The sequence below is a fragment of the Strongylocentrotus purpuratus genome, unplaced genomic scaffold (assembly GCF_000002235.5).
Source record: "Strongylocentrotus purpuratus isolate Spur 01 unplaced genomic scaffold, Spur_5.0 spur5_scaffold_21, whole genome shotgun sequence".
Classification (NCBI taxonomy): domain Eukaryota; kingdom Metazoa; phylum Echinodermata; class Echinoidea; order Camarodonta; family Strongylocentrotidae; genus Strongylocentrotus; species Strongylocentrotus purpuratus.
This window is the reverse complement of record NW_022145607.1, coordinates 29258079-29271865: the sequence shown is the minus strand read 5'-3', so window position 1 is coordinate 29271865 and position 13787 is coordinate 29258079. Positions and strand designations below refer to the sequence as shown.

The 13787-nt window shown below is 37.5% G+C and overlaps 1 protein-coding gene across 1 annotated transcript in view; it reads right to left on the bottom strand.

Moving 5' to 3' along the window:
- Positions 1-6126: 6126 nt before the first annotated feature.
- Positions 6127-13787, bottom strand: part of LOC105439014 — a 32274-nt gene continuing 24613 nt past the window's right edge. The window contains exons 14-18 of the mRNA XM_030994314.1: positions 12458-12625; positions 11060-11224; positions 7873-8267; positions 7332-7433; positions 6127-6402 (exon numbers count right to left, since the gene is read on the bottom strand). Of these exons, the coding sequence (XP_030850174.1) occupies positions 6384-6402; positions 7332-7433; positions 7873-8267; positions 11060-11224; positions 12458-12625 (849 nt within the window). The 3' untranslated portion in view covers positions 6127-6383. The remainder of the gene's footprint in view (positions 6403-7331; positions 7434-7872; positions 8268-11059; positions 11225-12457; positions 12626-13787) is intronic.

The window sequence follows — 13787 nt, the reverse complement described above, 5'->3', positions numbered from 1 at the left end:
CCCAATTAACATACTTGTTTGTGTAGATAATGCAGTTATTTGCAAATTTTGTTAATGATTAACTGATAATTTATAATTATATGATCAAAGTTCCGTTGATATGGTTTAATATTGAATTGCCTACAGGGACGGATCCAGGGGGGGGGGGGATGGGGGGTGGGCACAGGGGTTAAAATCAGCCCCAAATTCGCCAAAAATGTACTGGCAAAACAGGGAGGTGCCCTCGGCTAACAAAAAGAAAAAAAAAATAGTGTGGACCCCCCCCCCCCCCCACTGAGCAAATTTGCGGCAGGCGCGATTTTCAAATATTCGGGACCCCAAAAAATAAAAAATGTGCTCTTGTATGGAGCAAAGCAGGAGATGAGGTTTCGCTTTAATTGCATGTACCCATCAATAAGCCCATACACGCGATTAGCTCATACGGCAACGAAATCCATATAGCTGGAAGCGAAACAATATTTTTAACACGCGCGTGTCTCTTTTCAAATAGCTACACGAAAACTTGACTCTGGTCGTTTTTAAAAAGTTTACATTTGAGTGCGTACGGGAAATGGGGAAAAACCATTAATCTGCCAAAATCTGCCGAAGTTTACTGTAATCGGGGCTGTTAGAGATATTTTGGTACAGATTCTTCTATTAAAAGCACCAAATTTGGCTAATAATGTTATCATTATTAAAATCACCATCCACATCATCCTCAACATCCTCATCATTGTCATAATAATAATAATGATAATAGGCATTCTATATAATAGCGCCGTCTATGTAGAAACTTTATTACGAGGCGCATTTATTATTACCCCGGCTTTTTAATAGCCTAGCTGCCATTACAGAGCTCCAGCATTTCAAGGAATTTATTCCTGCCAGGTACCCATTTACCTCATCTGAGTCGAGTGTGGCAAATAAAAAATGATGCCCTTCCAAAGGATATTAGTGCCGTGTCGGGGATCGAACCACGACCTTTGAATTCCAAGTCAAGTGCTTAAACCGCTCGACTACGACACTTCTACGCACGTCATGATTATCATCTTAATTTCTGTTATTACGCCCCTATCCCATTTCCCCTCTTTTATGTCTTTATCTCTCTCTCTCTCTCTCTCTTTCTGTCTTTACCATCTTTACGCAACACGATTGCAACAACTTCCGAAAATCAACCAAGCGCAATCTCAAAAGCAGGCCTGGTCACACATAGACGACGCACGGCCCGCGCATTGAAAATCGGAAAAGGTCGCGGCCCGACTTTTGTCAGGATTTGGGAGAAAGCTACCGAGCTTACACTGAATGTGTAGCGTGTTGCTAGCGCGCTGTGCGTATACATGGCGTGTGCTCCACGTATGTCTGACGTTGGTCTAGCGCGCTCTGCACGGGTCTGGAATCCTGTTGGCGTTTACATTCATGCGTGGAGCTCCGCGCACACTTTTGAGCATGCATACAAAATACCAGCGAATGACGACGAATGCATAGCGTTGGTCCAGCGTTGGTCCAGCGCGCTCGACGAACGAGTAACGAATGATGACGCACACCTAGCGAACGACAACGCACTGGCCCATATTGGCAATTTCCAATGTGCGGGCCGTGCGTCCCCCATGCGTCCCCTATGTGTGACCGGGCCTTAAACCTATTGAAATGTGCGAACATGACAATTACGTTTTACGTAATTCGAAATTGCCCTTGAGTTGATTATTAGAAAAAAAGCTACGATCATGTTATGGGATGTTGCCACGACAACAATTGTGTGACTTCAGTATCTAGCTATGGGTGAAGGTTTACCCCTCCTCCTTCCTCATTGTAAATCCCCAGATGAATATCAATAAAGGTTGCACGAGTCTACAGCATAGGAGATGCCCTAGTTAAAGTTTACCCCTCCCTACCTTATCGTTTCGAGATAATATATTTAAATGCGTATATGATTCAATCAGCTGTGAAGGGGAGCTAAATTTTTGCTCTTACATGTCCGACAATGGAGGCTATAGAGCGCCATCTATTATGTAGCTCAGCAAAATTTGATAATCAATATCGTCTGCATGCGATCATCTTCCCGTAACGGTTCTTTGTCATTCTTTTTCTAGAGATTTGTTATATTCTCTTTCATCATCCCTCCCCCTCTCTCTCTCTCCTTCATTCTCTTTGCATGTTAACCTAGTAACGGATGTCTTTAGGGGCGTATCCATCATTATAAAAGGAAGGAGCCGTTGTACGCCCCACCTCCTTCGTCTAGGACAAGGGGAGCAAGGAACATCCCCAAATTCATAAAAGAATGATAATGACGCTGAATCATTTGAAAAACTGATTGATAAAGATCTAGAATGATAACAGAATTCCACACACACACACCTACACACACACACACACGCACACACACATATATACACACACACTCAAACACGATGAGGTGTGGGGGTGATAACCCAAAGCATCTGAATCGTAGACTTGAGTAAAACATTAATGAAACAGTTGTGTAATAAAATTAAATGATATCAATAATGTGGAAAAATCCATGACTACTTGAATATAGTTCAACATAATAGAATTCTGAGATCAGTTTGGGTTTTATTATACTGTACATGGATTCTTTTCGAGAATAAATATTAATGTCTTCGTTCTTTATGATTACAATAGGTTAATAGTTTAAACGCGCATAATACTACCAGTAAGAAGCTATAGGCTTTACATGGTAATGCAGAATAAGTGTATTCTAAACAAAAATCACAATTACACATATAGCCATGTTTATTGAAATACACCAAACTACAGATTAGGAGCATACACAATATACGAAAAGCATAGATAAATTTAAGGCAAGTTGCATTATTTACATTTAATTACTAAGGGCCTACACGATAACGTATACTATAACCGCGTTATAAATTGTCATGCATTTTTATCATTTTGTATACATGAATGAGGCTGAAATTATCCATCACGGTTAAAATCAACATAATAGATTCCACTATATATAGTTAGTCACATCACATATGAAACAAATAGACCTAAATGTAAATAAAGGACGTACGTCATTATTTATAATCTAATCGATGTAAGCAAAATAATCCGTTTTAGTAAACGATATTTGGCGTTTTAACATTATACCTCTCACACTGAACATGTCTGAAATTAATCAACACGCCACAACAAAAACATCATCAACAAGACAATAACTACACCAACAACATATATTACTACTACTTCTACTACTACTGCTACTACTACTACTACTACTACTACTTCTACTACTACTACTTCTGAAAACTATACTACTACTACTACTACTACTACTACCACTGAAAACTATAATACTACTACTACTGCTACTACTACTACTATAGTACTACTACTGCTATTACTACTACTACCACTACTATTACTACTACTACTGAAAACTATAATACTACTTTTAAATACGATGCTATACTACTATAACTAGTGATAAATTGAGCATTTCGCAGAATGCAGAAATGTCTCGGTGCACGTTTACCATGTTTACAGAAAGTGCAGAAATGCATTCCGAATATTAAGTTTGATGCTTCGTGAATTAACGTAATAATGTTCTTGCATCGAATTTAATGGTTTACAATCAATAGTTAAACTTGAAGAATATAAACGTTTGCTTTGATATTTGACGTCCCTATACATTTATACTTAGTCAGTGATTAATCACTTGCATTGCAAAGACACTCCTTTGTATGGGCACCAATCATTTGGCTACGTTATTTACAAATTATCTACAGACAAAAGTAACAACTCATATGAATATATCAGACAAGACAGTTTCCCTTTCCAAATCAAACTGTTAAATACAAACAAACCTTTTACGTAACACATGCAAGAGTTCATACATAAATAATTATACTGGATAACAAAAGAATACAGCGTTATATCTGTGAAAGAAATGTTGTCTTTATGTATCCTTTTTGCAAGGGCCATGAAGGATACATGACTATTTACATCTCCTTTAATGTCTGGTTGTGGATACATCTTAGATCAATTTACCGTAACACTCTTGTGTTTGTGTGAAATTACATGACAACTGATACTAAAATTATCTTCAATTTGCACATCTGAATGCTAACATCGTTTCTTAGTTAACAATTCAAATATTCGTTTGTTTGTTCTGTGTATACATCCATTTTATTGTTCATTATTCAATTTATTTCCGTTACATTCTATGTTATATAAATTTGCGTTTAAGACCGCCAATTACTGCCATTGCATATGTTTTCTGTCTATAATTATAAAATGTCTTTGTATATGAATACATCCGAATGTTTCATTCAACACAAGCCCTCTCGCTCTGAAAAGACCACGCTGTTTAAAAATAAAACGTAATAAATAGATCATATAAGATGATTGATTCTAATGGCACAGACATCATTTAAAAAATGTTCATTGCACACGAGACAGTGTTGACATTGCATTAATAGATGCGCTAACCGATTGAGGTGATTCAGTTAGGACTACGACGCCCTTAATTCGGAGAAAGGTTTGCACCATTCAATTTGCACTCACTTTGTGTAACGATATCCTCGCACGGTGCGTCAATGCCGCTACGCCAGTCGCTGACGCAGTCATACGCTAGGTAAAGTCCGCATCGTGTGCACTGAGCTCCAATGCAATTATAATAATTAAATTAATTTATATAGCGCAGCCACTATATAAATATACTCTACTCTACACACAAATAATTCTGAACGATAACATATTATTATTGTCATTCCTTGCTCATTTTTCCTGATTGAGGTGTCATATTAAAGGACAGAAACTCTAATTTCTAGAAATTTGATTTTCTCCTTGAAATTCAGATACCGTCCGCCAAATGACTTTTTGGTTTCCTCTCTTCAAATTGATTTCAATCACTCATGCATGACATATGCATCATATGAGTTGCATCAAATGAAAGAGGAGGATCTAAGCTTTCCAAATATGGGCCATTTTAAAATTATAATTGTGGTTAAGTTATGATAAAACATCGATAATTCTCGGTTTCGTTTTTTCTGGGACGCACTGTACAGCCACTATATAAATATACACTATATAAAGCGCTAACCACATGAGTAATTCTGAACGATAACGTATTATCCATTCCATAAGTAGTAATCTAAATTTAAATCAATCTTAGGAGACGCTAGAGTTTATTTACAGCTGAGTAACAAGGCAGGCAACATTGTTGTAGATACTAAGATTAAAGAAGAACTGGTATTTTCAAAAGTCACTTGACTGTAGCGTGAATGACTTTCTGTCCCAAGCCTGATCGGATATTTAGTGTTGGTCTTCCATCCGCCCATGACATTGAACACTCTGATAGATTCTAATTTTGTAGGCAACCATTAACATCCAAATTATTATTTTATCCGATTCCCTTCACAATGAAAGCTCACATCAATTCATCAACTTATTCACAGACGTCCCAACTATGAAGGTTTGTCAAATGTCCATGATTAACTAAGCAGGCTCTTCTTCCTTGAGAACACATTTTAATGTCATTATACATATATATGTTTAAAGGCCCCTATCAGGGACTTGCAAGCCATCAAAAATTTATCTCAAACTTTATCTGTAGCAGCCATTTTGTAAAATTGTGTGCAAAATTTAACATCAAAAGACTTGACAATTTTTTTTCTATCTATAAGGGAAATTTGGGGGCCCTCATTTTGTACACAACAAATGTTTTGAATGAAACACTGCCAGTTGCAAATTTCAAATTAGAAAAGAAAATGACTGTATCTTTTCACATAATAAAAGTTTTGCCACCATACGCTCGGGAAAAATGTTACAACATTTTGGCCCTTTTACAATAAAAATAAATAAATAAAGTGTAAATTCTTCCTGAATCCAGAACTACTTAATGATACTGAGAATAACAGTTCCAAGGGAATTCAAAATTATGATTTCTTCAATAAAAGAAAAAGAACCACGAAACCAATGTAAAGAATGCCCATCGAGGAGGCTCAGTCGGTAGAGCAGTGGTCTCGTAATCCGGTGACCCAGGTTCGAAACCAAGTCAATGCGCTATAGTGCCCTTTGGTAAGGCATTCATGCTCATTACCAGGTCCCTCGGATAGGACTTAAAGCCGTCGGTCTTCTGGGTGCTTACTAACAAGCATTTATTGCTTTTTTAGTCAGGTAAAATAACCACCACTATCACCACTATCCCATTCCATATAATATTGAATGGATATCAACGTGATTCATTGGTGAGTAACTCGATTGAATGACAGTTGTATTTGTAATACCCAAAGTCTGATCTTCAAATTAAACGTATTATATGATATGCCTATAATGGTGTGTTTTATGTACTCTTTATAGTTCCTGTCGGCGAGCAAAGATCGTCTGATCCCTCTGATTCGTCAGATCGAGTACGGTGTCATCTGTTTGATAACTCAATATCAATGACGAAAATATTTACTAAAGCGAATGAGAAAGAGAGGGAGAGAGAGAAAGAGAGATGATATAATAGAAGCGGAGCTACATTTAAATAATCACAAACACACATCAGTTAACAGAGGAAAAAGGAGAGCTATTGAATATTACACAGCTTTACGTCAAACAGCACCATTTGAACTAACATGTTATCTACTACGTATAAAACATAATAGTTAAAAAATGCGAGAATCTATTAAATATTAATAGGTCTACACGTTATCATGTTAAAAAAAAAATACCTTTACTTTATCACTTCTAGAATCCGGCATATATTTTTCCAATAGGCACATTGGAATATTCATTATTACCCATTTCCAATAGAATATTATTTGTGTCTACACGCCTTTGTCGACTCTTTGTTACATTTTGCACGGATTGGTTCATGTGAGATCATGAGTGGTACATAACGTCAGTTCGTATTATCGATAAATATACAAATACAAAAATGAACATAAGAACACAAAACATATTTCTGTAATGAGAAACAATTCTTCATCCCCCTCCCCTTCTCCCGAGACAGGAAATAACTACATGATTGTATTAATATTTAAGATAATTTTGTTTTCTATTTCTGTTTATCAAAATACAAGCAGGGTGTTTTGAGCAGACCTCGCGTCTGAATGAATATCAGAAACGACTGGCTTGGGCACGCGTGCTAGTCTCCCACTAATTCTAACACTAGACCTCCTTTTTGCTGCATTCTAGTCAGCCAGTAAGTCGTTGAATTTAGCAAAAGAGGAAGGCGGCTTTTTTGCACACCCTCCGTGAGATGAACAAAATACCTGTGATCGTGCGTACGATACACACACACTGATCATCGCAGAGGGTTTCAGAGACATGCAGCCATAAATAAATGTTATGCAGTCATGAAAGGCTGTGCAATGCTAGAAGTTAAAGTTCTAAGGACTTACCCACGTGGTTTGCCATGCTCCACCTCCACCTCCATGACCTGATCTTCATTGCACGCAGTGGTGACATCATCCATGCTCTCATCTGTCCCGCATCTTATGAATCTACCAGTATATAGATAGACGGAATATAGCATTATCTAGGGATGGGGGCATGTTACCGGAGTAAACAATGTTTGTAATATAGCTGTTTATAATGATGTAACTTTCTATCTCATTTGTTTTATCATGTAGCCCCTCAATTTGTAGAAAAACCGTAATGCATGGTAAAGATGAGCAGAGCTATTCATCCTTAGTATTTAGGCCTACTCATGTTGGTATTTATGTTTTTTCATCTTTGAATTCAAATCGATTCCAATTATAATAAATCAAACATTGAGAGAGAGAGAGAGAGAGAGAAAAAAAAAGAGAGAGAAAGAGAAAGAGAGAGAGAGAGAGAGTGGGAGAATAAACTTTTATTTTCTTCAATTTCCAGATGGGGAGTGGAGAATTAAAAGGAGAAGAGTGTCAAAATGCTCTTTGAAAAAAGCACAGTGCGTCTTACCTGATAGTCTTCAGATGTTTGAGGTTGTGAGGTGATCTGAAAGCTTGTAAGACTAGTTCCATCTTACTGTTGCCAATGACAAGATCGCTGAATATCACCTTGACAAGCTGAGGGGAGATATTCAGGAAGGCATAGGGTAGTGAAGTGGGCTCCTCATGTAAACCAGCCGGTTGACCTGCACACTCGTATGTTCGAATGGTGAGTTCTGTTGCTCCTGGTAGATGGATCCTCTGGATGACTGCACAGTTGATCGTGCTCCGTACCTGTATAGTGACCCTCTTTACATTGTCAAACATCGAACCACAATCATGCCATTCTTGTAGTGTGTATTCATCCACTGTCAGCTCAGTCAGGGTGGAGCTCGTGTTAGTACTCTGGTCGTCCTCCAGTACAGACTAATGAATTCAAGTGAATAGCAAGCTAGAGAATGAGGTATGATTGCCGGTATATGCACATTATTTTATCCATTTTGAAAATGGATTACGCTTGTCTCAAAATATTTGGTAGGGAATATAAACAACGATAACAAATAGACCGATTGGATATGAAAAGTCTGTTGAATAAATTGTTTAAATTACATGTTGTGCACTCCGTAAACTAATGGGGTGCATTTACCACCCTCTCCCGGTTCAAGGAGTAACGTTAAAGGTGAGCACTCCATCATTTGTTTTCGTTTGGGGATTCTTTGAGGCATTTGTATACTACTACTTAGTCTATTAGAAAGAAAGGCAAAAAGGAAACTATGAAAATATTTAGAAGGTATCCTACCAGGATAAAAGCGCGTCCGATATGGATTTCATTACATTAAAGAAAAGCCACACAGGGCAAACGCCCCCTCCTTTTCAAAATTCAATCTGGCAAATATGCAGTTCACATCGATTCTAGGCACCACCCCCCCCCCTGCGTAATACGATGACTCTTTACATTTTTTGTTTCTATTCATTTTTTTTCTTCAGAATGTGCCAACGTCCCTACCTTGAGAATCCTCGATCCTATTCTGGATTAGAAGTGACTTGGGTCGTTTCAGAATCCAAGAAGAAAAAGATAGTTGAAGAACACGATCGCAACTACTTTCGAAAAATGCAACGTTAATACCTTATTGGTTATTCCATAGAAATCATGTCCGGACTATGCAAAATACCTCTTGTAATATTCGTAAACTTTAAAAGGTAACGGCCAAGGCCATTAAAATTGCCTCTAATAGGTTGATTTTTCAAAAGGAGTTTTCAACAGTGTTGGAGTTAAAATTACCTTGCACTCAACCTCTATTCGACGCCTGAAAAGTAAGGGCGAAGCTAGGATTTTATTTTAGGGGGGGGGGGGGGGGTCGTGAAGAGCGCGAAAAGTGCGCTCCCTAAGGAGGTGGGGGGGGGGGGAATTGGAAGCTTTGACGTTTCATTAAATTATTAGAGAAAGAAGACGATTCGTTGTACCGAACTCGACTCTTAATCCACGTCTGAATTCACCCCCACGCCAAGCGCGGAAGCTCCTACGTTTCACTAAATTGTTAGATAAAGAAGACGATTCGTTGTACCGGTCTCGACTCTTAATCCTTGTCTGTATTTAAAATGTTTCTTTGTCTGTTCCTTTTTCTTCCTACGTCTTCTTACTTTTTTTCTCTTCTCTCTCTCTCTTTTTGGCCGGCGTTTTTTTTTTTTTTGGGGGGGGGGGCGGAGGGGGGGGGGGGGGGGGGTCCACTGCCCCCTGGCTACGCGCCTGATGAGAAGGACAATGACGGGAAAATTGTTGTTCCTTTCACCTGCTTCTCATCAATGTACCGTTTTTGACGGTTTATTAGATTATTAGAGAAAGAAGACGATTTGTTGTACCGTTCTCGACTCTTATTCCTCGTCTCAATTCAATTTCTGCCCATCCCGAGCGAAGCGCGGAAGCTCTCACGTTTCATTTAATTATAAGAGAAAGAGGACGATTCGTTGTACCGTTCTCGACTCTTAATTATTGTCTGAATTCAGTTTCCTTCGGAAGCTTTGTCGTTTTTATTAAATTATCAGAGATAGAAGACGATTCGTTGTACCGTTCTCGAATCTTAATCCTTGTCTGAATTCAGTTTCCGCCCAACCCGCGAGAAGCGCGGAAGCTTTAACGTTTCATTAAATTATAAGAGAAAGAAGACGATTAGTTGTACCGGTCCCGACTCTTAATCCTTGTCTGAATTCAGTTCCCCCCCCCAACTCCCGCACGAAGAGCGGAAGTTCTCACGTTTCATTAAATCATTAGAGAAAGAAGACGATTCGTTGTACCGTTCTCGACTCTTAATCCTTGTCTGAATTCAGTTTCCCTTCGGAAGCTTTGACGTTTTTATTAAATTACTAGAGAAAGAAGACAATTCGTTGTATCGTTCTCGAATCTTAATTCTCGTCTGAATTTAGTTTCCGCCAACCTTTGACCTTTCATTAAATTATAAGAGAACGAAGACGATTCGTTGTATCGTTCTCGAATCTTAATTCTCGTCTGAATTTAGTTTCCGCCAACCTTTGACCTTTCATTAAATTATAAGAAAACGAAGACGATTCGTTGTACCGTTCTCGACTCTTAATCCTTGTCTGAATTCAGTCCCCCCCCCCCCCCCCCCTCCCGCGCGAAGCGCGAAAGCTCTAACGTTTCATTAAATTATTAGAGAAAAAAGACAATTCGTTGTACCGGTCTCGACTCTTAATCCTTGTCTTAATTTTCAATAATGTTTCTTTGTCTATTCCTTTTTCTTCCTACGTCTTCTTCTTTTTTTATCTTCTCTCTCTCTCTTTTTTTGTCCGGCGTTTTTTTGCTGTTGGATCCACTGCCCCACCAGGCTACGCGCCTGCTGAGAAGGACAATGACTGGAGAGCATCGGTTCACGAAGGAAAATAATTATTTTTGATTGGAATTCTAAAGTTTCCGGGAAAAAAAGTAATATTGACTCCCTTCCACTACAGACAATGCTGGATCCCCTGGTCGTCTGGTCTGATATTATGCATAGCACAAAAAACAAGAAAATCTGACAATACTGACCTTGTAAAATAATACAAAATATTAATATAACGATCCTCACCTTTCCCTAATTTCTGAAATATTCCCCTTTTCTTGGAGATTTTTTTAAGAACAATTTTTACATGTGATAAACGCAGTTCAGCGTGTGATATTTCCTCTATTGTTTACACCTTCTTCTGAAAGCAACAATCCACTGTACCTGCTGTGCACATGCCCCTGAAGATGTAGCATTATATAGATGAGACTTTGATCTAGATTTCCTCCAACGCTTCACACCAGGTATGTTGCTGACGAAATGACCCAGTCTGCTTGATGCTGATGACTGTCGCCTAAGATCTGTATCATCTATACCAGGGACATCAACCTGTCATAGAAAACCACACAATCATGGAACTTGGTGTTATTTTGTTTAAAGAAATTATTGGTACACGCCCAAGTTAAGAGATATGCATTAAACGAAAGAATAGTACTTGGAATGACTTGTTGAAATATATGAAGCGTACGTGAAATTAACCAAATAGGAAATGCGTAACAAATCTTTATTTTTGTACTGACTAGGCTATTAAAACAAATACATTATTGCTCATAAGGTTGGAATATTTTTTTACCCCAATTTATGGAATTATTTTAACAATGATTTATTCCTAATAGATCTAAAAAATAGTATACATTCTCAGATTTTATTGAATAATAATTTGCCAGGGTTTGTTTTGCATAAATGCTAAAGCATGTGTATGCTACTATGCTTATCATCTAGCGGACCTATGCCTTTAAGTCATAAATGATAGTAATTAGGATTAATGCCCCACAAAAGGGCACTAATATAGCACATCGACACGGTTTTGATCCTGGGGGTCTCACAGTTACGAGGCCATTGCTTTGCCACTGAACCATGAATGCACGGTAGGGGGTAGTTCCCACAAGTAAAAAAATTACAAAGAAAATGCAATAAATTATCAATAATTAATTGCATTTTATCACATAACGTAACCCCATAATAACATAACGGATTTTAAGTCGTAATCTGTTATAATAGTAACATTGTATTGGATAAACAATTGCTGACATTACGCAACTTAAAAAATATGTTTACACTTTAGATCATGATACAAGTGCCTTCCTCATAAAAAAAAATACAAAATATAACATAGAAGGTCTACTTTGAAAGAACTAATTTTTAAAAATAGAAAAGTGTAACAACAAATATCCATGAAACACTTTGCAGTTTACAAAAAGGTTACATAATCGATACAAACGGGGACGAAGAGATTCGATTATATAATTTTGTCTCTTCAGTATTCAAAATTGAAATGCCGTAGCACTCCGAATTGTCATATGGAATGAATAGAAGGTATATATTATTCACTATCAATCTCATAATATTCAGTCTTTTTTGTTTTGTGACAGAAAGTTCAGTTTTTGCATCCACTTCCTGAAACGATCAACTTTTCCTATACCTGCTTCCTCTTAACGAATGACCAATAGAAAAGTTAAATTGTACACTTACATTTGACTATATAGGGAAGAGTACACTTCCTGTATAACAAAGCATGTAGTGATTTGTTACGAGTCCTACAATTTAAGATCATATCAATACCTTTGCAGATGATGCCATCGACGAACATTTTGAGTAGAAGTCATTGTGGTACTGACCGCCAAGTGTCAGGTCCTTCAAATGAGTCATGTTACATATGAACTGAGCGAGATCACGTGATGCAGAGGGAAGTTCCCTGAGATCCCAATCAGGGATGTTAAGAATCTCAATCTGTTGTGATATTAACATTATGTTGAATGTAACTAATAACAACCCATTACAAATATATTCAAAATTCAGCAATATGTTTTTAATTATATAAATAACGTTGCCACAACTAACACATCTTAACACATTCACATTGTATTTTTAAATGAGCTACAAGTCTTGACACCTGAAATTAGCACGCATTTGAATAGTTCCTGGATTCTTTTCAGACGGATATAATGCATAATGGTGTTAGATAAATGATAGGTAATGGTAAAGGTGATCATTAGTTTTTTTCTTTGCGGCAATCGGGACTGTGGGCATTACGGATAAAGAAAATTATATTTTCTAGATCATATTGATCCGTTGAGAGAGAGAGAGGGAGTAGTGGTTAAATATGAATGAAAGACGTGGCTCATGATCTTAAGACTTACAGAACAAAAAACAATAAGACAAAACGGTCGTAAATCATTCCTTAATCACACTACCCTTGAAGAAAAAACTTGAGCTTTATTCCGGGGAGAAGCTTTTTACCGTCATTATGTTATCGACGAAATAATAGTTGTGGAGACATGATTGTCAGAAAAAAGGGAATCCCTTCCTCCTGCATATGATCCGGTAATCTTACTGACCCTACTATATTTTCACGTCTGAATGATCGAGGGGGGGGGGGGGTGGGATGATTCACATATCGGATGTAAAATCTTAATCTGGTATAATAGTAACATAATGTTGGATATACAGTTGCTGACACTGCACTACTTACAAATATTGTTAAATATTACATCATAATGAAATTGCCAACCTCATTCATTGACAAAAGCAATATGTCATTCTGACATTTGATTGAAAAATTACTGTGAAAAACCTAATTTAAGACTTGGCAGATTTTAACATGTTACATATTCGAAATAACGGGGAATAAGAGGTTCACTTTACATTTTTGTAGGCTTTTAAATTCAAGTATTTAGTCCCATTAGTATTCACAATTGATATAGCCGTTTATCCATCAGCAATTCCGCAGCACTCCCAATTGTCATTTGAAATGAGAAAAATGGTATATATTATTCACTATCAATCTTCAGTCTTCTTTTGTTTGATGACGGAAATTTTACTTTTTGTATCCACTTCCTGAATCGCTTCTTTTCCTACCTGCTTCCTCTCAACTGTGTACCAATTACGATAG